The sequence below is a fragment of the Ursus arctos genome, unplaced genomic scaffold, assembly GCF_023065955.2.
Source record: "Ursus arctos isolate Adak ecotype North America unplaced genomic scaffold, UrsArc2.0 scaffold_8, whole genome shotgun sequence".
NCBI classification, from domain to species: domain Eukaryota; kingdom Metazoa; phylum Chordata; class Mammalia; order Carnivora; family Ursidae; genus Ursus; species Ursus arctos.
Genome location: NW_026623100.1, coordinates 48,250,544 through 48,276,417, shown reverse-complemented (window position 1 = coordinate 48,276,417; position 25,874 = coordinate 48,250,544). Strand labels below are relative to the sequence as shown.

The 25,874-nt window shown below is 41.6% G+C and overlaps 1 protein-coding gene and 1 long non-coding RNA gene across 5 annotated transcripts in view; one reads left to right on the top strand and one right to left on the bottom strand.

The window, feature by feature from the left end:
- The window catches only part of RMND5A (required for meiotic nuclear division 5 homolog A), a 68,711-nt gene extending 49,043 nt beyond the window's left edge, over positions 1-19,668 (bottom strand). For 2 of the 4 annotated variants that reach the window (XM_026481219.4, XM_048222734.2), the window contains exon 1: positions 19,367-19,668. In XM_026481219.4, the coding sequence (XP_026337004.1) occupies positions 19,367-19,508 (142 nt within the window). In that variant the 5' untranslated portion in view covers positions 19,509-19,668. The remainder of the gene's footprint in view (positions 1-19,366) is intronic. The other 2 variants (XM_048222733.2, XM_048222735.2) reach the window with 2 other exon arrangements.
- Positions 19,669-20,272: 604 nt separating this feature from the next.
- On the top strand, positions 20,273-25,660 carry LOC123002200 (uncharacterized). Its single transcript, XR_006411868.3, has 3 exons — positions 20,273-20,392; positions 21,641-23,422; positions 25,226-25,660. It is a non-coding gene; the product is annotated as an uncharacterized LOC123002200 (long non-coding RNA).
- The last annotated feature ends 214 nt before the right edge of the window (positions 25,661-25,874 follow it).

Here is a 25,874-nt window from a genome sequence, read left to right as displayed (position 1 = left end):
CTGGAATTTTGGTATGTGCTACGCAGAGGGTGTCTATAATGACCAGTCCCCAGTGAACACCCTGAGCACTATGTCTCTAGTGAGTTTCCTTGGTAGACAACACTTCACACTTGCTACAATTTGATGCTGGAGGAATTAAATGTGTCCTGCTTGTGTGACACCCCACTGAGAGAGGACTCTTGGAAATTTTCTCCTGGTTTCCTCTGGACTTTGCCCCATAAGACTTTTCCCTTGGCTAATTTTGCTTTGTGTCCTTTTTGCTGTAATAAATCTTAGCCATGAGTGTGACTACATGCGAATTCCTATGTGTTCTCCTAATGATCACTGGAACCTAAAAGTGGTCTTGGGGACCTTGATACACACGATAAATCAACTAAAAGTTACTACAGTTCATATCATCTTTCCCAGTGGTACCTCCTCAGGAAAAAGGGAGGAGGAGAAGATGGGAGGAAGAGCAAACATTTGTCAATTACTTCATACATCTACATATCCCCACGTGTGAGAAAGAGGCCTGGCTTCTGAACTACTCACTATGATATAGCAGTGGTTCTTAAACTTGAATTTACATCTGAATCACCTGAAGGTTTAGTTAAAACAAAGGAGTTGGACCTCTATCCCCTGTATCTAATTCAAGAGGTCTGGGATGGGGCTCAAGAACCTGAACAACCCCAAAAGTACAGCAGCCCTAGGATGTTCATTCATTCAACAAATATTTACTGGGCAAGATACCTTCTGGTGAGCAAGATAAACAACACAAAATAAGTCAATTATAGTACATAGTATGACAAAAGAGAATATAATCTACTGGGGAGAAAAAGCAGAGTAAAAGAGATGGGGAGTGTATGTGAGCTGAACAATCTTTAAACAGAGTGGACATGATAGGCCTCACTGAGAAAGTGATATCAGAGCAAAGACTTGAAAGAAATGAGAGAACCAGCCATGGGGCTACTGTGGGGATAAAGGGTAGCAGAATTTGCCACCCCAAAATATGCTTCTTTGGCATAAGGATTATTTTGATCATAGTATTGTGAGAAACAGCAGATACAGGAAAAGTTCTAAAAACAGAGAAGTCACCCTTTTGTAAGGGAAATTTACATTTACGAGGGAAATCTCAATTAGTAAGAGTGTCTCCCTCTCTACACCAGGAAGAGAAGCTCTAAATCATAAGAAATGTATCAATGAAGAAGGTTCAGACAAAAATCTGCATAATAAATCTTACTTTTGTTTACTGTGCTTCTGCTTACTGTGTAAACTGGCCTCCCCTTTCTTTTCATCTTTAGCTGAAGATGGTACTTAAGCCTGAATTCTAGACCACCTCTTTGAGTTACTCATTTTTCTCTGAGACCCTCCCATGTATACATAAGGTATATATGTTAATAAACTGTTTTTCTCTTGTTAGTCTGCCCTTTATTACAGGGTCTCAGCCAAGAACTCACAAGGCTAAAGGAAAAATTATTTCTCCTCCCCTTCAGGGGAAAGCATTCCAAGCTGAGAAGACAAAAGCCCTTACAGAAATACACCAAGATTATTTAAGGAATAGCCAAAAAGCCAGTGTGGCTAAAGCAGATGTCTGGCAAAGAAAAACAGGAGGAGAAAAAGTTTAAGAGATAATGGGAGTCCAGATCTTGCAAGACCTTTCTGGCATTGTAGACTTTAGCTTTTATTTTGCGTGAAAGGGTATCCACTGCAAAGCTTTGAGCAGAGCAGGTACACAAACTGACAAATTTTAGTATGGTCATTCTGGCTCAAGACAGGAGTACAAGAACAGAAACAGGAAGAGAAGTTAGGAGGCTGTGGCAGCAATCCAGAAAAGAGGGCAATGGCTCAGCCCAGGGTGTTAGATGTGGAGGTGGTGAGAGGTGGCTGGATTCTGCAATATATTCTGAGGGTAAAGCCACAGGATTTCCTGAGTATGAGGGGAAAAAAGGACTCACAGATGACTCTAAACTTTTTAGCTTAAGTCAACTAGAAAGATGGAATTGTCTTCAATTAGAATGATAAAGATTAAAAGCTGAGCAGCTATGAAAGGAAGGAAGAGATAAAGAGCTCAACCTTGGGCTTGTTAAATTTGATATATGAGTAGTCACTCTAGCGCACATGTGGAGTGAGTTAGATTTATAAACCTGGAGTTCAAGAGCAAACACAGGGCTGGATATACAAATTTGTGAGTCACTGGCATGTGGATGATACTTAAAGCCATGAGGCTAGAGGCACCTGGGTGGCTCAGTCGGTTGAGCATCCAACTCTTGGTTTCGACTCAGGTCATGATCTTCTGAGTCCTGGAATCAAGCCTCGTGTTGGGCTCTGTGCTCAGTGGTGAGTCTGCTTGAAAATCTCTTTCCCTGTCCCTTTGCCACCCTCCCTGCATTCTCTTGCACTCTCTCTCTAAAATAAATAAATCTTTTAAAAAACTAATAAAGCCATGAGGCTAAATGAAATCATCAAAAGAGTCAGTACAGACAAAAAGAAGTGATAAAAGATGGAAGTCCTAGAAACTCCAAGTTTATAAGACCAAGATGAAGTGAAATTGGAAAAGGAGACTAACAGACTACTGAAAACACTGTGATGTAGGAGGAAAATCAAGAATGGTGCTGGGGAAGCCAAGTAAAGAAATGTGCCAAAGAGGAAGAAGTAAACAACGTGTTAAATGCTCTGCTACGTCAAGTACGACACAGACTGAGAACTGACCCTTGGATTTACAATGTGGAAATTATCAGTGACCATGACAAAATAGTTTCTCTAAAGTTTCAAGAAAAGAAACTAGAAGGTTGTAAGGACTGTGAAGAGGGAATATAAGTCTAGTTCAGTGACAACCACTGAAAGAAGTAAAAAGATAAGCAAACAGAAGATAGTACCCATAAGATACTCAATCCAATATGACGTAACCAAAATGAAAACTGCCCTCTTCTCTAGATACAATTGCACAAAGTAAGTATGAGGTGCTTCCAATTCCTAATAACATAATTTAGGCTAAGAGAAGACTTGATAATTCAGGAAAATTTCAAAATCTGTCAAAAGGTATTCCATACATACCTTGAGCCAAATGAATCTAACTGCTTCAGGTAGTTCTACTCTGGTCATTTCTGTATCTAAACCTTACCTAACCTCAGTACCTTCATCTCCTCTATGAACCTCTCTGTTCATAGATTTACTCAGTCTTCTCAATTCCTAATGAATTCTGTTCTTTCCACCATTCCTCTAGCACTGAATTGTATCCCACTCAACAATTTCATGTATAATTCCATCATCAATCTCAACTAGATATATGTAAGTCCTGAAGGGAAGACAGATTCTTATTGTAAACTACATATTTCAGTCTTACCACATGCCTTGCACAGTTCCATGCACTATAATATAAGTATTTGGATTGATGGTATATAAAGCAAGGAAAGAACAGTTAAAAAGAATGTCATATTCAACAAACAGTGCTGGAATAAGCAGATATCCACACGTAAAAGAATCATACCATATACAAAAATTACCTCAAAATGGAATGAACACCTAAATTTGAGAGCCAAAACTATCAAATTCTTAGAAGAACATGGGTGTATTCTTGACTTGTATTGGACAATGGTTTCTTAGGTATGATACCAAAAGCACAAGTAGCAAAAATAAATAAATAAACAAGTAGATAGAGAGATAAATAACCCCTTTATTCATTCAATTGGACTTTATCAAAACTAAAAACTCTTGTGCTTCAAATACTACCAATAAAGTGAAAAGGCAATCCAAAGAATGATAGAAAATATTTAAAACCCATATGTCAAATAAGGGTCTAGTATCCAGAATGTACAAGACCTGTTACAATCCAACAAGACAACCCCATTTAAAAATGGGCAGGGGCATCTGGGTGGCTCAGTAGGTTAAGTGTCTGACTCTTGATCTGATTTCAGCTCAGGTCATGATCTCAGGGTCCTGGGATTAAGCCCCATGCTGGACTCTGTGCTCAGCATGGAAGTCTGCTTGTCCCTCTCCCTCTGCTCTTCCCCCTGCTTGCTCGCTCTCTCGCTCAAATAAATAAATAAATAAATAACTTAAACAATAAAAATGGACAAAGAATTTGAATAGACATTTTTTTCCCCAAAGAGGATAAGACAAATAACCAATAAACACAGGAAAAGATGTTCAACATCATTAGTCAAAAGAGAAATGCAAATCAAAACTACAATGAGAAACTACTACTTCACACCCACTGGGATAGGTATAATGAAAAAGATGGACAACAAAAAGAGTTGGGGAGGACTGGAGAATTTAGAACCCTCACATATTGCTGGTGGGATGTAAAATGGTGCAGTGGCTGAAGAAAACAATTTGACAGTTCCTCAGAAAGTTAAACAGAATAACCATATGACACAGAAATTCCATGGCTAGGTACATACCTGAGAGAAATGAAAACATATGTCCACAAACAAACTTGTGTAAGAATGTTCACAGCAGCATTATTCATACTAGCCAAAAAGTAGAAACAATCCAAACGTCCGAATGATGACTGGATAAATGTGGCATATCCATATAATGGAATATTATTCAGCCATAAAAAGGAATGAAGCACTGATACAGACTACAACGTAGACAAAACTTGAAAACACTGTGTTGACTGAAATAAGCCAGAAACAAAAGGCCATACATTGTATAATTCATTTATATGAAATCTCCAAATCCACTGCCAGAAGTAGATTCATGGGGGCCAGAGGATGGTGAAGGGTAGAATGGAGAGTGACTGTTAACAAGTATGAGATTTCTTTGGGAGTGATGAAAATGTTCTGGGATTAGATAATGGTTATGGCTGCACATCTCTGAATACACTAAAAGCTACTGACTCACACCCTTTAAAAGGATGACTTCTATGGTATGTGAACTATTTCTCAATTTAGAAAATCTTAAAAATGCAAGCCATACGACTTATCCATTCTAGCATGTTTGTTTCTACAGTCGGTAGACAACAAAGTAAACAAAAGGTTAAAGGACAAAAAAGCAGAGACCAAGCTGGAGGACAGAGATCATCTGGAATTTACCAACTGAACTTCCATGCCCCAACCTTGAAATTTATTGATATTTTCAAATCTCAGCAACTTAAATGTCTGAAGTTTGGTGCTGCTGTCATTTCTTCTTTTTCTTTTACCATCTACAAGACCCTTCACTTTTTGCTTTTCAAGTTTATAAATGACAGATACTAGTAGTATAAGGTCAATTAATTAACATTGAGAGTTCTCAGTATGCCCCAAGGAAAAATAATTTCTACAATGTATTTGGAAGCATAAGAAAAGTATAATGGAATAATCTGAAAGAGAACCCTGGGAAAGCCCTGTTCAAAGAGAAAGATTCCACTAATGCATTTTCAAATGGATTTAGTGGAAAGCGGCCAAAGGTAAAAACAGGTTTAGAAATCGCTATAATAATCAAACTGACTGGGACCAAACCTCTGAGTCCTAAAGGAAGAGAGTTCTAATGTTCTTCTGATTTCTCTGTCTGAAAACAAACCCTGCTTCTAGAAGAACCTTTCTGTGAAAGAAATCTAAAGGGATTCAGTTCCTAGAAATAAAGCTGGGGAATTACTAACAGCCACCTTTACCATAACTAAACTAGATGTGAGGTAAATGTTAGAATCCCAGTTGACCACTGTGCTAGTCACTTTTTACCCAGGATAAAGTCCTATGCCAACTATCTTTTTTCTTTCTTTTCCTTTCTTTTCTTTTCCTTTTTTTTTTTTTTTTTAAGAGGGAGACAGAGCAAAACAGAGTTGGGGGTGGGGGGGTGGAATCCCAAACAGGCTCCAATTCCCCGCGTGGAGCCCAACACAGGGCTGGATCTCACAACCCTGAGATCATGACGAGATCATGACCTGAGCTGAAATCAAGAGCCTGAGCCACCCAGGTGCCCCCAACTGAATCTTTCAATGCAATAAACCTCCCTGGATTCGTGACCCATACCTAAGCATGAAAGAAATAGTTCTGAGGCAGTGCTCATCACTTACAGTGACCACATGCACTTTTAAGATTTTTTTAAGATTATTTATTGATTTTATTTGAGAGAGAGAGAGTAAGAAAGAGCGCAAGCCAGGGGAAAAGGCAGAGAGAGAGGGAGAAGCAGACTGCTGAGCAGGGAGCCTGATATGGGCTCAATCCCAGGACCCTGGGATCATGATCTGAGCTGAAGGCAGACGCTTAACGACTGAGCCACCCAGGTGCCCCAAAGTTTGTTTGTTTGTTTGTTTGTTTTAAGAGTAGTTTTAGGTTTACAACAAAATTGAGTGAGATACGGAGATTCCCCATATTCCTGCTACTACCCCCCCAACAACTATAGCCTCTCCCATTATCAATATCACCCATCAGAATGGTTTTGTTTTGTTTTGTTTTTTAACAAGGAGGAACCTACATGGACACATCATTATCACCCAAAGTCCACAGTTACCTGAGGGTTCACCCTTGGTGTTACACCCATGGATTCTGACAAATGTACAACGGCATATATCCATCACTATAGTATCATACAAAGTATTTTCACTGCCTTAAAAATCCTCTGTGCTCTTCCTGTTCATCTTTCTCCTCCCCCCACCCCTGGCAACCACAGATCCTTTTGTCTCCACAGTTTTGTCTTTCTCAGAATGCTGGATAGTTGGAATCATATAGCATGTAGCATTTTCAGATTGGCTTCTTTCATCTGAGTTAACTCCTAAACCATTTTTTAGAGAGCCCAGCTAAGACTTCAAGCTCTGCCCTTGGGCTTCACTGCCTAGCCATTTCAGGATTTATGTCCATTAGTTTCAAAGAAACAGTAAATTGTTTCCATAGCATCCTGTACTTCTCTATCAGAGTTTCACACTTCATTGTAAATATTTGTCTATCACCCTCATGAAATTACTTGAAGTTAGGAAATATGATTGTTGAATCTTTAGTGCTTAGCTCCACACCCAGTGTGGGGCTTGAACTCATGACCCCCAGATTGAGAGTCACATGCTCTACTGACTGAGCCAGCCAAGGGCCCCTAGTAAATTACATATTCTTATTTTCAAGCCCAGCATTGGAGACTCTGGCACGACTAACACACTAAACCAATACCCTCTGAACTGCCAGCAGTTTCACACTCAGCAGCTCACTGATCTTCTACTCCCTTCCAGAATATTTAGTGTGTACTATGCAAAGCATTATGGCCTAAATTTTCCAAATACCAAATAAATAATACACACACACACACACACACACACACACACACACACACCAATGTCCAAATAAAAACACACTCATAGAATAGAGACCCCCAGTTGTAAGTTCCTTTCCTTTTCCAAATAATGACCATTCCCTTCCCTCAAAAACCTTAAATATGCAGGTAAAGACTTGGGAAAAAAATTAAGAGGCCTGTGTTTTGAGCCATAGTTTCTATGTCTGTAAAAGAAAACTATGCCAAGGTGTGTCCAAAAAATGAAATATATTTCAACTTCAGCACATAATGTGTTTCTATAAAATTATACCCCAAGTCAGAATGTAGGAAGGTAGAACAAACTTTTACACAATAAAAGGAGTGCCCAATTCCCACACGGGGAAAAATTACAAAATTCCTAATTATATCTTGGTTTTATAAATAACTTTCAATACAGTTCATTTTGTACATTTGTTCAATTATTTTCCTTTATTACTAATCACATGGCTTAAGATGACCATAAGTCCAATTATGTGACAAGATTTACTCATCATTTTGGCTCATCTAACAACAAGGCAAAGATATTAAGACTGAAAACTATGTTCTCATCCCTACTCAGTGTTTGCATTTGCTATTTTGTTTGCCACTTATTTTTAGGACATCAGAAGGGAAGATAACCCTCAAACAATTGTATACACTATTAAAGAAAAATAATATTGCTCAAACTAAACAGCTGGTTGGTAGGCAGCACTATAATGGTGTAGCTTGATATATCTGCTCATGGACAGATAATCAAAAGTTCTAATCTGGCATAAAAGGCAGTTTAAAGGTGTCAATTAGACCATGAAGTGCATGCTGCCTAAGAGTCAACCACATGAGAGATGAGACTCCCTATAATTAAGAGCACCCTATAAAAAATGGTGAGGCACAACACGGAAAGGTGATTACTATGATTATTATTCAGATGTCCAAAATAGCTGAAAACATCACCACCTAGGACTAGAATATTTTGGTAGAAGCAAATAGTAGCATTCCCCAGAAATCACTAAGACCTGACTTAACAATCTTATGAATATTATTGAGGCAGAAAAAATTTTAAATATCCAAGTTTATAAATATTACACATATTGCATTTGAGCTCTTTTGCATTATTAAAAGTTAACTCCACTTCATAAAATGGACAGAGAGCTTAAATTTGGAATCAAGTGGAAAACAAAACGGCATACAAGTTTTGATGTGAATACAAAAAAATTCATTTAGTAAACATAATCCTAATTATACCTAAATGAAAACTGAGACCTAATAGAGCTATACTCCAGAATTCATTCTAGATTAATTCCTAAAAAAAAAAAAAAATTAGGGGCGCCTGGGTGGCACAGTGGTTAAGCGCCTGCCTTCGGCTCAGGGCGTGATCCCGGCGTTCTGGGATCGAGCCCCACATCAGGCTCCTCAGCTATGAGCCTGCTGCTTCCTCTCCCACTCCCCCTGCTTGTGTTCCCTCTCTCGCTAGCTGTCTCTATCTCTGTCAAATAAATAAATAAAATCTTTAAAAAAAATTAAAATAGAAAAAATCAAAAGAAGGCTGTAAGGGGGAAAAAATTCTACATTATTCCACTCTTTTTAAGGGGAGGAGGGGCAGAAGGAGACAGAGAATCTTAAGCAGGCTCCTTGCCCAACCCCCAATCAGACAGGGCTTGATCTCACCAAGCTGAAATCAGGACCCGAGATGAAATCAAGAGTCGGACACTTAACCAACTGAGCCACCCTGGTCTTAAAATAAACAAAATGAGATTAGACAAAGACAAAACAGGAGGGAAAAAGACTAAAGTCAAAAGGAAGGGAGAACCCTGACATGTAGAGTCAATTTACTGAATGCTAAATGCCTGTTGGCAGTGTTCAGGGTACAGATCAAGTATTTAAGACAGATTAAGAAATTTAGGATGGGAATAAAAGAAGACAAAGAATAAAAGGGTCTAAGATTGATTCTGAAGAAGTCACTGTCAAGGTGAACATGGAAAAGATTGCAAAACTGTAAAACAGAAAAACTTGAAACTTGAAAAGGTAAGGTTGGTATTTAAAAAAAATAATAATAAAAGGACTGCTTCATACTGTGAGTAGCAAACTAAATTGTGGCCTATTGGAGTTTGAGGCTTCTTATGAGCTACCTCAGCACCTAGGACACAGCAGCTGCTCAACAGAGAGATTCACTCAGAGGAAGAAGAAAAAGGCACAAATAAAAGACACTCGTTTTTTTTCTAGGGGCAGTATACACTGAAAACAAAAACTTTTTTCAGTATATTAAATGGTGGCAAATCTACAAAGTACAGTATTTTGGGGGTCAACCCCTGACCTTCCAGAACAGAACGTAGATTCAGATAGGTGTGTTCTGATCCAGTGCACTAGTGTGCTGCAAAACCAACCATGAGGGGGGGGAAAGTTTATATTTAAAAGCTAAATTACGTGGTACAGACTAATAGTGATCCTAGAGCAGAGAGCTAGACCAAAATGACTAGCACAGGGAAGAAAGGAAGGCTTCAAAAATACACGATGAGGCAAGAACTGACAGAGATGACAGAAGAAAAAGAGGACACAGGGCATCGTTTTTCAAATGTCTGCTAGACAGTCCCACTTTAGAAAGCCTATTCATTCCCTTCAAATTCAAAATATAGAGAATTAATCTCTAGCTACCTCCTTCTATATCTCTGAAATGAATGGCTAAATCAGATAAGGTTTCTTTCAGTCTTTAAATATAAATTTCATACTTAAAAATTAAACTCGAATTTCTATCTTCCCCTCTCATAAACTTATTTTCTTCCTGGTTCCATAACTGTCTACCTGTCAGTCATGCTCAAACCTTAGGTTAAGCTTTGATTTTTCCAACCCCTCTCTTCCATCCTGCCAGACTATATCCACACACCAAGTCCTGGTAATTCCTTCCCTGAGGAGATCCCATGCATGAGTCCCTGTACATCTCTACCATGACCACCCAAAGAGAGGTCCCTCTTTCATTAGGTCTAAGTTGACACTTAACTAGTCATCTTGCCTCTAGCCAAACCGCACTCCCAACTCCAATCAACCTAAATGCTGCTAATTGGTCTCAAGGTAAAGTCCCTGTCCAGTCCCTGTTCAAAATGTACTCCCCACCCAAGTCATTCAAAAGCTTCCCAGTCTACTATTTTCCCTGGTATCTGTGACTCTATAAACCCTGATTCTAATTTAATTTTAATTCTTCTACCCTATTTCTCCCTGCTCTGGTCCTTCCCTGCTCCCAGAATGCCTCTTGTACTCTCACTCCGCTGCACCTTTGTTCTTGCCAACCACCACTTCTGGCACCCCATCCTGAATGTCCACATTCAATCTCTGTTATTGAAACTTGACAGGTTAGAGGACTCTGTCTCAAATCCTACCTCTTCTTGCGTGTACCACTCACTCAGCACTGGCCTATATACATGGCCTTGCACTACCGGGCACTAATGGTTAAAAACACACCAGTGTCATCTCCTTTACCAGACAAAGTTCTTAGAGCATAAGAACGATTACTTGCCCTTTGTTAACTCCCACAGGATTTAGCCAGTTCTACATTTAACTGACGATTAATAACTATTAACCAGGTGCTCTGAAGTTCAATTAAAATAACACACACACACACACACACACACACACACACACACACCAGCAATTCTTTCTAAGGGCTTCTTCTCTCCTATTTCTCTGAACTGCTAGTATTTGTACTAACCAGAAGCACTGCTATTTATACTGTGTCATGGCCATGGTTTTTTCCCCTCTCGAATGTAAAAGTCAGGTCTCATTATGCAACTAAAGTTCCTTGAAGACTGTATCTTATGCCTTTTGAATATTTCTTATGGTGTTAGGCAGACCACTGGGCACAGAATGGTAGCTAACATACACCAGTATGAAAAATACCTAATAGTCAAAGTGTCTCCATAGTGCTTAACACTGATTAAAGGCACAGACCTTAAAAATAATAAAAACAAACAAAAAAGGTACAGACATTAAAAACAAATATACCTTGTTTTCAGATTTTAAAGCCAGTTTACATCTATTACCTATTTAATTCTCATAACTCTGTGATATAAGTTACCAGTTTACTGAAGAGGAAATAGGGTAAGCAAGATTATAGAACCAGTAAAGTGGCAGAGCAATAACTCAAACTCAGATCTCATGAGCTCAAGGACAAAATTTTGTGGTCTACTCTCCCAAGTGGCAGACTCATCTTCATATCTCCCTAACTAGCCTCCAAATTCCTGGAGGGCTGAAGCCATGTATAATGTTTCTTTTAAGTCACTCCTTATCTCCTCCTGAATACCTTCATATAATCAATAATGAGATATTAAATCTAGATGGATCCCACAGATATAGCAAACTCATCAAAGATAACACATAGCCAGATGCTATACCTCAAAATGAGAAGAAAGTATTCAGGCTCAATCTTAAGTGTTAGACTTTGCAGTATAGCCTTATGGATCCCAGAACAATGCTCCCTAAGAACCATTCTCAGCTGAGCCACACAGTCACCAAAGCCAAATAAGGTGAAAGTATATTTCTAAAAGTCTCAAACCCTGCTGGAGATTCTAGTCTGTTATTTGAGGGATTAGAAGGCCAGACGTTTCTGCCATTCTTCTACAAACTCTTGAAGCTTTCAAAAAAAATCCCCAGTTTAGAGAGCAACACGTCCCTGGTATATATCAACTTCTAGGGATTACATGGAGCACCATGAGGCTCCAGTACATAGCTCAGGACTAGAGCCCTCTATATTTCTCCTCTATACTGCATTTTGGGGTCATTTTCAAAGATTTTACAGATGAAGAAGCAGGACCCCAAATGAAAACAAGTCAGTTTTAACATCCCAAGCATCCCAAGTGAACAGTTTACCAAAACACCATTTTCACTATCCTAACAACTAAGAGACTAAAACATGGAAAGAATGGAAATTTCTCTACATACCCTAGTATCATATCACAGAAGTGTTAACATTGGTGAGGGAGAAACTTGCCATTATCCAGAGTTAGGAACTACTTAAAAGATAAAATAACCTTAGTAAAATGATTTTACTATGCCAAGCATACAAGCAATTTCAAATAAATTCCCAAAGGTAACAACGAACCAAATTGCATTTTTTTAGTCTATAAATTAAGTTGCACTAGCAAGTCAGTATTTGAATTGTATGAATGTTACAGTTAGGAGGCAAGGCAAAAACTGAGAAATAAAGGTTGGGTTAGTCAAGAAAAGACCTCAAAGAACACTGTTATTGGTGTAACTTGTAGCTGCTCAACTATAATAGACATCAATCACTTTCATCTGGGTACAAGTTTTTCTTTCTAGAACTCTCTCCTGTGATCACATGGCCATACATCTCCTGACACGGGGTAAGTACAGCCCAAGGTAGCCAACGGACTCCATGTCCTAGCCCCAGTTACTGATTCAGGGAGAGGGTTATGACCCAAACCAAGATAGCACCGATACTCCCTGGTAATTTTATGTTTGAAAATGTTGGAAAAAAAGGCATGTTCCTGTCTTGGGGATCACTAGCAATATAAGAATGATATGAACTCCACTGGCCATCTTTACCTCCATGTGGAGAAAGCTCCTCTGAGAATGAAGCCACGAAAAGCACAGTTGAGTGAGGAAGAGAAAAAGATCAGTCCTGTGACATCCTCTGTGCTTCTGGAGCCAGCTGGCCTTACCTCAGCCTATTTAGTTATGAGTCAACAAAGTCCATTTTAATTAAAACTATACTGCCACCTGCAATCAAACGAATCCTGAGTAATATACTAGTCTGAATAAATAAGGCGCCAAATAACAAAGCATTATCTCCTAAAAAGAGCCTGGAAAGGAAGGGCCCACAAAGTTAAATCAGCTTCTAAACCTAACTGGAAATGCCCACACTAACCTATTATTCTCACCAGCTAAAACAGCCCAAGTAGCTTGCTAACTCGTCTATTCTTCTCTTAGAGTATTTGAACAATGACTACTGTTATCCACCCAAACTTTTCTGACCTACCTACCTGCTACTTTCCAGACTAGATATTAAATGTAGATATCAAATTTAATTCATTCAAAATTTAAAGTCCTTTTTCTAAAAATAATGATGTACTATACAATGGCTAACTGAACATAATTTTTAAAAGAGCAAAAAAAATAAAGTCCTTCTTTTCTCAATGGTGTCTTGTTAATATTTAGCAAAAAGTTTCACTGACGGGGCACCTGGGTGGCGCAGTCATTAAGCGTCTGCCTTCGGCTCAGGGCTTCATCCCGGCGTTATGGGATCGAGCCCTACATCGGGCTCCTCCCCTAGGAGCCTGCTTCTTTGTCTCCCACTCCCCCTGCTTGTGTTCCTTCTCTCTCGCTGGCTGTCTCTACCTCTGTCAAATAAATAAATAAATAAATAAATAAATAAATAAATAAATCTTTTAAAAAAAAAACCAAAAACCGTTTCACTGACAGCTGAGACCAGATATTGTAGCCTACTCCAAGTACACCAAACAATAAGGCTGAATAAAGGCTCATCTACCAAACCCTGATCCTTTAGTATTCATTCAACATAATACATTCAACCCTGGTAGGCTCTGAAAAGCACAGGGATTTATATGTATAAATATGCATACTTTTCAGTAAGTATATGTAATATATACAACTCAAATTCTAGAATGAAAAGTTATACATACCATATGACCCTGAATCTCTGTTTTCTGTCTACTGATAAAAACGATACCAAAGAAATTAGTTTAAAATGTGGCCACAATCTGCTTTCTCTTCCATGCTTAATTGCCTATTTACCTTCTCATTTGTTACCTTCGAGTTTTAAAAACTGGAAGCAGTTCTGCAACTAGTAACTAAATTCTCTTTGATTCACCAAAGAAAGATGGAGGATTATGGTTTAAATGAGTTTTACTACTGGGAGTCAGACCACATATGCACACAAAAAAGGGAGTTTTAGAAGCTAATATATGTGTTGTACCACTCCTACAAATTAAGTTGTCTTTACCAACTTGTAAATTGCAATAGTACTAAGCCTAAATCACAGTAAGTAGAACTGCATGCCCAATGCCTCAAAGTAAAAATGAATAGTGACAAATTATTATTTCCCTGATTTTTCTTAAAAAATTTCCTGGACGTTAGCATCTCTGTGAAGTGGGCAACTAAGTGGCCCACAAATAAGAAAGAGTAGGAGGGAGACTTCTTACTGGGTATCCTTTTTTTATCATTTGCATTTATACCATTTGAACGAATTATCTATTCAAAACAAAATTTAAATTTAGAAAATTCATTTTAAAAAAGTCACTGAGAATCATTTTCAGAAACTACAATACAACTCCCTAGAATAGCCTAAAAAAATTTTTTTTAAATAGGCTCCACACCCAGCGTGGACCTTGAACTTACCACCCTGAGATCAAGACCTGAGCTGAGATCAAGAGTTGGACACTTAAACTGACTGAGCCACCCAGGTGCCCCCAGCCTAGCAATAACTTTTAAAAATACTGGATGCCCTTGACTCTTACAAAGACTGTAATTTTCCCAGTACACTTCAAACATGTCATAAATGCTACCCTATTGTTTCAGTCTAATCTCCATTTACCAAATGTGAAATCAGCATATCAGCAATACATGATATATAGTTCTCTTCTGTTCTCCCTTCCACCACAGAAGTGCTAATGGGAAACAAAATATATTTGCCAATAGAAAAAAAAAAATGCTAAAAAGCATATAAATAATCACAAAATCACCAACATTTATCCGTACTATCTCCCTGTTAATCCAGGGTTGTCCGAAGTGTGGTTCCCACACCACTGATGTGAATAGTGATTTTAGCTGTATGTGAAATGATATTTTAATAATTATGAATTTGCTTTTAATAGTTTATTATACCTGATACACCAAACCTATGATTTCACAAATATCAGTGCCTACAGTGAGGATAAATCTACTTAAGTGAAATCATGAATCCACCTGAAAAATAAGAGTGCACATGTGTGAGTGAAGTTTGAGAAGCACTAGTGCATTACCCAAATTAGATCAACGGCACACTGGGAATGATCACCAAACAGCATCAACCGTACAGAATCTTAAATGAGACCAAACTTCATGTGCACAGGGAAACTCACTGAAAAGCTGGTACAAGTACATGACAACAGTGCTCTCCTCCTTCCTAAGAGTTGAGGAAATTAAGTGAACCTGAAGTTTAATCAAAGTAACTAAGGGTAAGACTCGGAGCTTGGTACAATCCTTAACTTCTGGCAAATTAAGCTTAAAAATGATATTCCTTTCCCAGCCCAAACACCGCAACATTGACCTTTCATTTGCTGTGAACAGTCATCTCTAATCCCTTTTTCCTCAGATACCTCACTCAATAGGCTCGGGATCGCTCTCCCATCATCCAATCTACCACCCTAAGGTTTCCCAGGCAGTTTTTGGACCTGAAGAAAGCCTTTAAGTCAGTCCTCAGAGGAGGAATGAATCAGGCTTCAACAGAACTTCTTTTTAGTATTCTCTGTGATCCTTTACTGCCCCTTTGCTCTTCTGTTACTGCTATGTTGCCCCTCAACCACCAAAACTCCGTGGCTGGCTATGACCTAGTCAAAGCCTATACCTACCAATCAGAGCCTTATACTCTGAAAGTACTCCTCTGCCTTAGGCCTCACACTCCCATTAAAAAAAATTAATTAATTAAAAAAAAAAGATTTTCCTCTTCCTAGGCTGGACTTGGTTAGGGGTGGATTAAATGGCAGAGTACAAACTAATCCACCAGGTGCGAGTGACCATCCACAACACCCTTATTCTCCCAAAGGTACCTGAATTAAGAAAAATGCATTTTAAATGAAATAATTAGGGAAAGTTTATATGAAAGAATTTCAGGCCATACAGAGGCAATTTAAAGCTGATGAAGGAAATGTTAGGGCTCAATGCAGGACTGCTTCCAGGCCAGCTGCCAGGTGAGCCCCCTTTGGGCAGTTGCATAATCTGGAATAAAAGTGGTGAGAGTGGATATGGGGTGTCAAGGGCTTACTAACTAATCTTCATTTACGTATGTTTCTACCACAAACTATGCTAACCGTCCTCATTTGGTGTAGTTGCTTGCTCACTTTAGAAAAAAGATATTTAAACATAAGAAAATGTAAATCATCCTCAAAAACTGAACTTATCCCCTGACCCTAGCTAAAAAGATACTTCTGAATCAGGCAGTTACTCACCATCAGTATGATGCCATGTTGGGGGATCTACAGGGTTCCCAAGATTCTACTTTAATCACATCACATTCTTACAAGAATATTACCACAAATAACTCCACCAAATGAGATCCAAAGCCCTGACAGATGGTCCCAATTGGAGCCCCTCTCTCAAGTCACAGGAGCCCACAAAATCAATTGCCCAAACAAGTACATTCAAACTTGAAAATGGAGTTCCAAACTCAGATTTCAGTAGACATAACTTTAGGAAGGGTATATTTAAGATACAAATTTAATAACCACCACATCGCTGGCAAAGAACATTAGAAATTATCTTCTTTGAAAATTACCATAACCTAGATACCAAAGCATGATGTTTGCCTCCATACGTAAGAACACCATAAGAGAAAAGAGTTTACTTTGGAAACTAGACCTGACACTTGCGGTATTTATTTTTCTTTCATGTTTCATAACTGCCTTTAGTCACGTAATCCTATTATTATAGAATTAAAGAAAATCAAAGAAACACCACCATCAAACTGCAATTTGGTAGACAAGAAAGTAAAAAATAGGAGCCTGAGAACGGAATATATGCAATTCACCAAGTGAGACCATTTGAATAGCATGGCATTATCTGTGGCTAATACCCTCACACCATATACTCCTTGCAAAGTTCCCTGATACCAAGCAAAAACAATCTGTCTAAAGCAAACTCGTGCTTAAGCAATTTCTGGCAATTATTTTATCCATCTGAGATGGGCCCCAAATTCCCTAAAATGAGCCTTGCAATCACACTTCCCCTGTCAACTAATACCCCCTCTCTCTTATAGGAAGCTATTTTACTTTCCATCTATTCTCTCCAATTCTGCCTACCCAACCCCTCAACCTCTGACCTGGTCCCTAAAAGGGAAATGCTCCTTCCACCTCTCCAAGTCTAGACTCTTCACTCATTCTTTTCCTTTCAGCCTTGAACAAGACATAGATTTCCTGGAATGGATGGGCAGGTGGGCAGGCAGACAGACACAGAGGGATACAGACACACAACCCACACCCACACTCCCCCACCACATACACCTCCCACCCCTGTACTTAAACAGCTTTGGGCCTCCTTACACTTCAGTGTGCATATTTTTCTTAATTCCCACTAATCTAGTTTAACTCCCAATAGCCAAATACCAGCTGACCAACTTCTGTTTTTCTAAGCTCCTGCCCTTTATGTTTCTGCTGGCTCCTCCATGGCCCTCCACCTTCCAGGAGGAGTTCAAGGTGTGGTTGGACCCTACAGTCTTCCTTCCCTGCAGCCTACATGATCTTCACTCTCCTAGGTAGAAATGATAGTAGGAAACCATCTGAGACCTTACTTTCCCCCCCAAGTCTAACTGCATCTTTAGCCACCAGGACACATAAGCCCTTGACTGTCTTCATCAGCCCTTCAGGTTTATCTCCCATGTCCAAAAACCAAATTCACCAGAGCCTTCCCAGGATTCTCACCCAACTCCACCTCCGCTTCCCCTTCACCAGCAGCCATCTAGGTCTGCTTATTTTTCCATATTAATATTCTAACTCCTGGGGCGCCTGGGTGGCACAGCGGTGAAGCGTCTGCCTTCGGCTCAGGGCGTGATCCCGGCGTTATGGGATCGAGCCCCACATCAGGCTCCTCCGCTATGAGCCTGCTTCTTCCTCTCCCACTCCCCCTGCTTGTGTTCCCTCTCTCGCTGGCTGTCTCTATCTCTGTCGAATAAATAAATAAAAAATCTTTAAAAAAAAAAAAAAAATTCTAACTCCTATCCCCACTATGGTTGCAGGCTTGCTTCTTCCCCGAAGTTCAAAAGTGACTGCCATGTTCAGAATAAGATGTTTTAAGACTCCCTTACCATGGGCTAGCACTTACTCCCCTCTGAAAGAAGTCTAGAAAGAAAGATGCAGGAGGAGAAAGGGGGGAGGTGGGAGAGACTCGCCAGTGCCTTCACCTCACCTGCCCAAGTACCCGTGTCTCACCCCAGCTACCAAACTTTCCTTTCCATAAACTGCTGCTCCGCCTAGGAGTTGAGAGGGCTCCCCCAAACTCTTGAATGAATCTATTAAAGTCCTTTCTTTCTTGATCAGAAGGAATCACCACTATGAATATGTTATTCTAAGGATATCAGACCTTTAATCTCACTCAAAAACCAAAACCAAAACCCCTTCCCAACCAGCTTCCACAAGTTAACTTCAGCAAAGTATCTGCCCCCAGGTCCTAGAGGAATAATGAAATAATCTAGGTAAGACACCTTCTACAGAAAATCTGTCTTCTGAAAAGAAAACAAGTAAAAACTTGGCCAGGTGAGGCAAGGAACTAACTACTTGTGCCACAATTTGCTTCAGGGAAGTTGCCTGTACTTCCTCAGGCTACACTAGGAGAGCTGAACAGTCTCATTTAGCTCGTTTCCTAGGAATCACGTCCGTGCTGCTGCGGAGTTGAAGAGCTGCTTCCACACAGCAGTCAAATCGTGAAGTTGCAGCAGCGGCTGTTCTGTTAACCCACAGCTAAGAATAACACTCGACTTTCTAATTTAAAAAAAGAACAGAAAGAAGAAAGAAAGACTTGGAAAGTAAGTCCCCGGGCCAAGGATCTGGGGCAGGAGAGGAAGAAGGGGCTTCCTGTACTGACCCTCTTATCACCCAGACCCTCCGGTCCAACGCAATCAGCGCACCTTCAGCCCAGAGGAACCAAAAAGCACCCGGGCGGGCGGGGGCAAGGGGCGCCCACCGCGGGACGGCGGCAGTCTGCAGGTGCCACGGACCGGCCGCCACACACGTTTAACCCGGCTGGAACCCGTGGTTCCGGGCTGGGTTTCCGGGTGGATCGCGCTCACTCTTAATTGACAACGAAGTCGGGGCAGGTTCGAGACAAATAGGAAGGAGGAAAAGTCACAGGGGGTTGGGGCGCGGGTAGCGGATGGGGGGGCCTCCGCGCCTTGGGGGAGGCGCGGGGACACCCCTCCTGGCCCGCCGTGGCCCGAGGGACCGGGCCCTGCCCCGCGCGCCCACCCGGGCCGCCCTACCGTGGCTCTGCAGGATCTCGTGCTTGAGGCCGCCCGTATAGTCGATGAGCTCCTCCAGGCCGCGCTCGCACAGCTGCCCGTAGCCCGAGAACTTATGCAGCACCTTCTCCAGCTCGCGCTCCACCGTCACGCACTGATCCATTCCGGAGGCGGCGGCGGCGCTCAGCTCCCTGGCGCCCGGGTGTCCGCAGCCGTTCGGCCCGGGCCCGGCCGAGGCCGCGTCTTGCTCCTCGTCCCCCAGGCGGGCGGCGCGGGCGGCTGAGGCGGCCGAGGCAGCGGGCGCGCTAGCCGCGGCGCCGGGGGAGCCCCGCACAGCCCGTGCCCGCCTGCCCCATGCCCCCCCGGCCCCCGAATAGTCGCCGCCGCTCTCGCTCACTCTCCCCACCCAGCCCCGAGCCCCTGGTCCTCACTCGCCGCGTTCGGCTGCCTGCGGCGGCGCCGCCGATTGTTTTTGTTTTCACGGGAACCGACCGATGACCTGGTTCTCCCGGGCGGCACCAAGCGCCGCCGACCCGAGGGGGGGCAGCCACCCCAGCAAGGGAAATTGGCGGCGCGGGCCGTACCAAGCGCACCCTCGAGGGGGAGCAGCCTGGCGAGCGCGGGCGGAGGAACGCGACGGGCGCCCGCTCGCGCCGCCGCTCTAAAGGTGTGGGCAGTACCACGCGGGAAGCGTGCAAGGGAGAGGGCGAGGGTGGAGCAAGAACCCAATTGGTCGGACGAGCTAAATAGGGAACTTTAGAGACAGCCCGACGCTCGGAGAGCGCTACAACTACGCACTCCGTAAACAAGAGGGTGGAAACCGTCCCTAACCACTCCGCCCAGAAACGGGGAAAAAGAACCAATGGGCGCGGGGAATACGTAAGGAACGCACGTTCTCCAATCCCTGATCGAGGCGTAAACCTTCAGCCAATCGGAGTCGAGGGGTCAAACCAATAGTCTCGCTGTTGGCGGGGGTGATTTAGAGTGCATACTGGGAAGCAAGTTATTTCTGGAAAGCCATGAGGGAAACAAGACGGAGAATAAAAGGTCTGTTTTCTATAGGAGTTCGTCCTGGTCCTGATTTATGTCATCTCCCCATTACTTTTGGGACTACTGTCATTCCGAAGTTTTGGAAGACGGACTCGCCGCCCCGGACGAAAAACCAAGCCGAGAGGGGCGGGTAGTGCGGCGGGCGAGGGTCGCTGACAAGAATTCCAGGCGGAGGTGATGCTGGAGGGCGGGGGGCGGAGGGCTGCTCGGTAGCAGCGAGGGACCTGACTCCGCCGTCGGTGCCTCCGGGGACGCTGGTGCCACGGGGAGGTCACACTCCCCACCCCCCGCGGGCCTCAGCCCCTTGGCTCCGGGGCTTGGAACCTCTCCCGACCGGTAGCTCCTGTCTGCGCCGTGTGCGGGCAGCTTCACGCAGTTGGAACCCGCGTGGGAGAGCGGCACAGTCTGCCCCCTGCTCTCGGGCGCCTTAGTCCGTTGATACGAATTGAGTTACCTCTTTTGCGTAAATTCTTCCCGGACTGCCATGGTACCTCCAACCTTGGCCCGTATCCCCTTGCTCACTAAGCTTCCGTTGCGCTAGTGTTAGTTTTCCTCCAAAAGCCACATGAGCAATTGCCTCAGGGCCTCTGCACTTAGCTTTTCGTTGGCCTGGAAAACCTGTCCACCTTTCTCATCCTGAAGTTCTCAGCTCATTTGTCCCCTGAAAGGGCCCTCCCATGACGACACTAATAGAGCCTCTACCTTCCCGCACTCCTCCAGTGTTGTGTCGTATTTATTATAATATCAACCGTATCACCAGTTTTATTATTTTCACACCATTAAAAGCTGAAGTCATCTGTTTCATTCATTCGTTTACTTTTCTGCATGCACCTCTTCAGTAAATCTCCATAAAGGCAAGCCCTTTGCCTGTCTCAAGAACGGTGCTGGCAATTTTTTTTTTTTAATTAAGGTGAAATCTTTATGAGTCTCAGTTTACTTTTTTATAATTTGGAAATAATTGCAATTAATAGTACTTCATTGGCTTCTTCGGAAATTAAGTGAGATAATATATGTAAACACTCGTAGTAAGCAGGGAATAGCCACATGATAAATGGTGGTGGTGGTTGTTAGTATTGTCTGTTCCCAGAAGTAAATCTGAGATGGCAGCCTAAAATGGAATCACGTTGGTCTAGTCCCCAATCCTTCCATTCAGGTGATTCTCAAGGGCTGCCCTAACTGTTGCTGTTAAAAATCTCTTTTCTCCTTCCCACCTAACCCATTTTCCTTTCTCCTCTTTCTTGGCAGATGGCCCTGGTGGCTTTTTCCCTGAGAAGATAAAAAAAACATCCAGCTCCAGCATCCTCTGCCGCACTTCTCAAAGTATTTCTGTCCGTACCATCCATTTTTGTGACTGTTGTCAAGTGTCTGAGGGAACAAGAGTCTCCTCTCCCTTCTAAGTTGCCAACCCTTGGCTTGCTGGCTCCATCTCACCTCCCTCCAGGCCTTCTTCCCCTCCTTTGTACTAGGTTCCTCCTTTCTGCTTTCAGACTGAATGGGATTAATCTACCTGGGGAATTGGGGGAGAGATGATCTTTATTTATCGCTTCTCAAGCAGTTTCCCTTTTCCTCTCAGTCCCTGCACTGCCAAACTGCCCAGACAAATTCTTTACACTTTTTCCTCCTGGATCTCCTTGATAAGCTCATTCTTTTCTCAGTCTTTTTTTTTTTTTCCTTGACCTCACTGCCACACAAGAAAATTCTGACTTTCACCTGTAAAATTCTCCCTTGACATTGCCCTAGGATGGTACAATCACTCCTCCCTTGCTGGCTCTTCTTTCTCATTTAGCCCTCTATGTGGGTGGGCATTTGCCCCAGGTTTTATCCTCAACCTCTCTTTCTCTTTACCTGCTGTGCTGGGGCAGCACTTTACACTCAGCCCTCTCCAGCCTTGATCTGCCTCATAAGCTCTAGCTTCATATTGTCTCCAACCAGTAAGACATTATCATCCAGGGGACTTACTACCTCTAATCAACATGTCAAAAAAAAAGTTCGTATTTCCTTTCAATATTGACTTTCCTCCCTTTGACTCCTCTGTTTTTGTCAGCATTACCTTAACTCCCAACCACAGCTGCCACTTCTCCACCTTATTTTTTTAAAGATTTTTATTTTTGCATAATCTCTACACGCAACATGGGGCTCTAACTCACAACCCTAAGATCAAGAGTCAAATGCTCCACCAACTAAAGCCAGATGCCCCTTCATCCTCATCTTTAACTTACTTATAGGACTTTCAAAAACCCTTTATCAAATTCCTCGACTCTACTAACTTATTTCCATTGCCACCCAACTACATCCTTCTCAAGATCCCTTTGCTAATACAACTGCCTTCATTCACCCCAGAATCATTGGTGTTCCACAGGATTTTGTTCTCATCAGTATCCCTAGGAATGCAGATTGTCTCATCCCTTTTTCATCCATCCTCCACATGTAGTCAGACATGAAGGTCTATTGAGTCTAACTTCCTCATGTCCTAATGAGGCTTTCTAACTTCTGCATCCTCATCATCAGTACCTTGAGATATTTCAAGATTATAAATTGCTTCTCTTACCCCTATAGTGCCACCAAATGACTCTTCATTCCCCTCAAAAGGTTGTTATAATTAAATGAGATAATACATCTAAAGCACTCAACATAATGCCTGACACATGGTAAGAGCTATTATCCACTGATCAGAAATAATCATAAAAATATCAAATCATATTGTACACCTGAAAATAATGTTATATATCAATTATACTGCAATTAAGAAAAAAGAAAGAACTAATTACTCCCCATTACAGACAGCTTCAAATCATAACTCTCAGCTGCATGGTCTGCCCAGTGTAGCAACCCATGACAATCACCCATCCAAACACCAGACGCTTTCACATTTTCAGTGTGAAGTGAACACAGTTCATATGTGCTTTTTCCTCTCCTGGAATGCCTTTCTTTGTCCAAAGCCATTCAAATCCTCCCCTTTCTTCAAGTAACAAGACAAGTTCTACTTTTTTGATACCTTCTAGATCCTGGCCTGCATTCTTCAATATGGTAAGTCACCAACTGTATGTAGCTTTTTTAATTAAATAAAATTAAAAATTCAGATCCTCGGGGCGCCTGGGTGGCACAGCGGTTAAGCGCCTGCCTTCGGCTCAGGGCGTGATCCTGGTGTTCCAGGATCGAGCCCCACATCAGGCTCCTTCGCTATGAGCCTGCTTCTTCCTCTCCCACTCCCCCTGCTTGTGTTCCCTCTCTCGCTGGCTGTCTCTATCTCTGTGAAATAGATAAATAAAATCTTTAAAAAAAAAAAAAAATTCAGATCCTCAGTTGTACAGACCATATTTCAAGTGCTCATTAGCCACACGTGGCTAGTGGCTACTGTGCTAATTCATCACTGTAGAAAGTTATATTGAACAGTGCTGATCTAGACCATGACCACAGTACAGTTACCAGCCATTCCTTGACCTGCTATAGGACTTCTCTGTGTTAAGTTGTTTAATTCTAAGTGCATAGTGCTCTTCTCTTGGTTAACTTTTCCAGTTTGTTTACTCAGTTAGATTATTAGCTCCTAGGTTAGGGCTGACTTTTCTTTTTCTCTCATGTGATTTAATCAGCATAGAAAAAGTTCTTTGGGTATTTATTAAAGGAAAGAGCATAATAAGAGAAGAGACTTCAGGGCACCTGGCTGACTCAGTCGGTAGAATGTGGGACTCTTGATCTCAGGGTTGTGGGTTTGAGCCCCATGTTGAGTGTAGAGAATACTTAAAATCTTAAAAAAAAAAGAGAGAGAGAGAGAAGAGATTTCAAATTTAACCAAGGAGAGAAAAATAGTACTAGTAAGGGCAGAGATCTTTATGTTCCCTCTTTAGTTTGTATTGGTCCTTCCTACCCAGTGCATAATTGCCTTAAGCCTATGCCTTGACTTCTCAGAGGAGGGTCTGTAGAAGCTAGAGGGGGAAAACTCAGTATTCAGAACAACTGCAGGTTATTTTTCCGTGTTTGCATTTTCACCACACAACAAAGAATTTGCACATGAACACAAACAAACAAAACCACACTCCAGTATCAAATGGACTCCTGCCCCCATATTCTGTTCAGTCTGGAGAACCTCTCAATTTGCAATCATTCTGGACTTTGCTCTGGTCCTTCCTTCACTTTAAATTAGATTCTCTGTAACATTTAACTAATATTAATCAAAAGAAAGGAGAGGAAACCCTTTCTCTGCTGACTAAAATACATATTCATCATAAGGAAATTAGAAAAAAAAAGGTACATAAACAGTAATCTCATGAAATCCCAGAAGCCAGAAAAAAAAAGAATTTTAACATTTGGGGTGAATTTCCAGAGTTTTTCCTGTGTATACACATAAACCCATATGTGCATTTTCGTGAAAGATAGCTCTTTTTATATACATTTTGTAAACTGCTTTTGTTGTCCACTTAACAACTTTTCTCTAACACACACACACAAAAATCTTTAGAACTGCTTTTTTTTTTTTTTTTAAGTAATCTCTACACCCAACGTGGGGCTTGAACTCACAACCCCAAGATCAAGAATCACACGCTCTTCTAACTGAGCCAGCCAGACACCCCTAGAATTGCTTTTAACATTTTTTGAAATGCTTAATAGCTGTTGCACATTACTAGAACTTTGCACTCACCCTTATTCAACTATCTCATATATTTTTCACTTTCATTTATTTTTAGAAATCTGAAACTACAGAGGCAAGATAGAAAAAGTCAAAATTTCATCTTTCTGATTTGAGAATCTGTTTTTAAAAACTGCCTTAAAATATACTTTTATGCAAAATACACTTTTTTTTTTTTTTAAAGATTCTATCTATTCATTTGACAGAGAGAGAGACAACCAGTGAGAGAGGGAACACAAGCAGGGGGAGTGGGAGAGGAAGAAGCAGGCTCCCAGCGGAAGAGCCTGACGTGGGGCTCGATCCCAGAACGCCAGGATCATGCCCTGAGCCGAAGGCAGATGCCCAACAACTGAGCCACCCAGGCGCCCCCAAAATACACTTTTGATAAGGGTAAGAAAGACTTTATAAGAAGACCTTGTGGAAAAGAGCTTTTTAATTTACTGACTGTTCTAGCTCACAGCTAATATAAAAGTAAGAGTAAACTGACAAAATGTGTAATGAAAAATATATTCCTTCTCATCACTTAAAAAAAGTCAGTTTTCATCATTTTCAAACCAAAAAAAAAATCTCCATACTTATCTGGAGATTGTTACTAAGACCAGTTTAACAAACGAGTAAAAGTACAACTACAAACAAAAAAATATTGTTGTGAATGTTTTCCACTTTGTTGATGTCTCCTGTGTGGTTTGGGGCAGATTGCCACTTTTTGTGGAATGCAATCCACATTTAAGTGGCAATCAAGCTACCCCTGTAGAGATTTCTATGAGGATGGTATGCAGGCATTGCCCTCATATATGGTGCCCAACCTATAGGGAAGTATTTATACCTTTTGGACCTGTTCCCCACCTCCCCAGG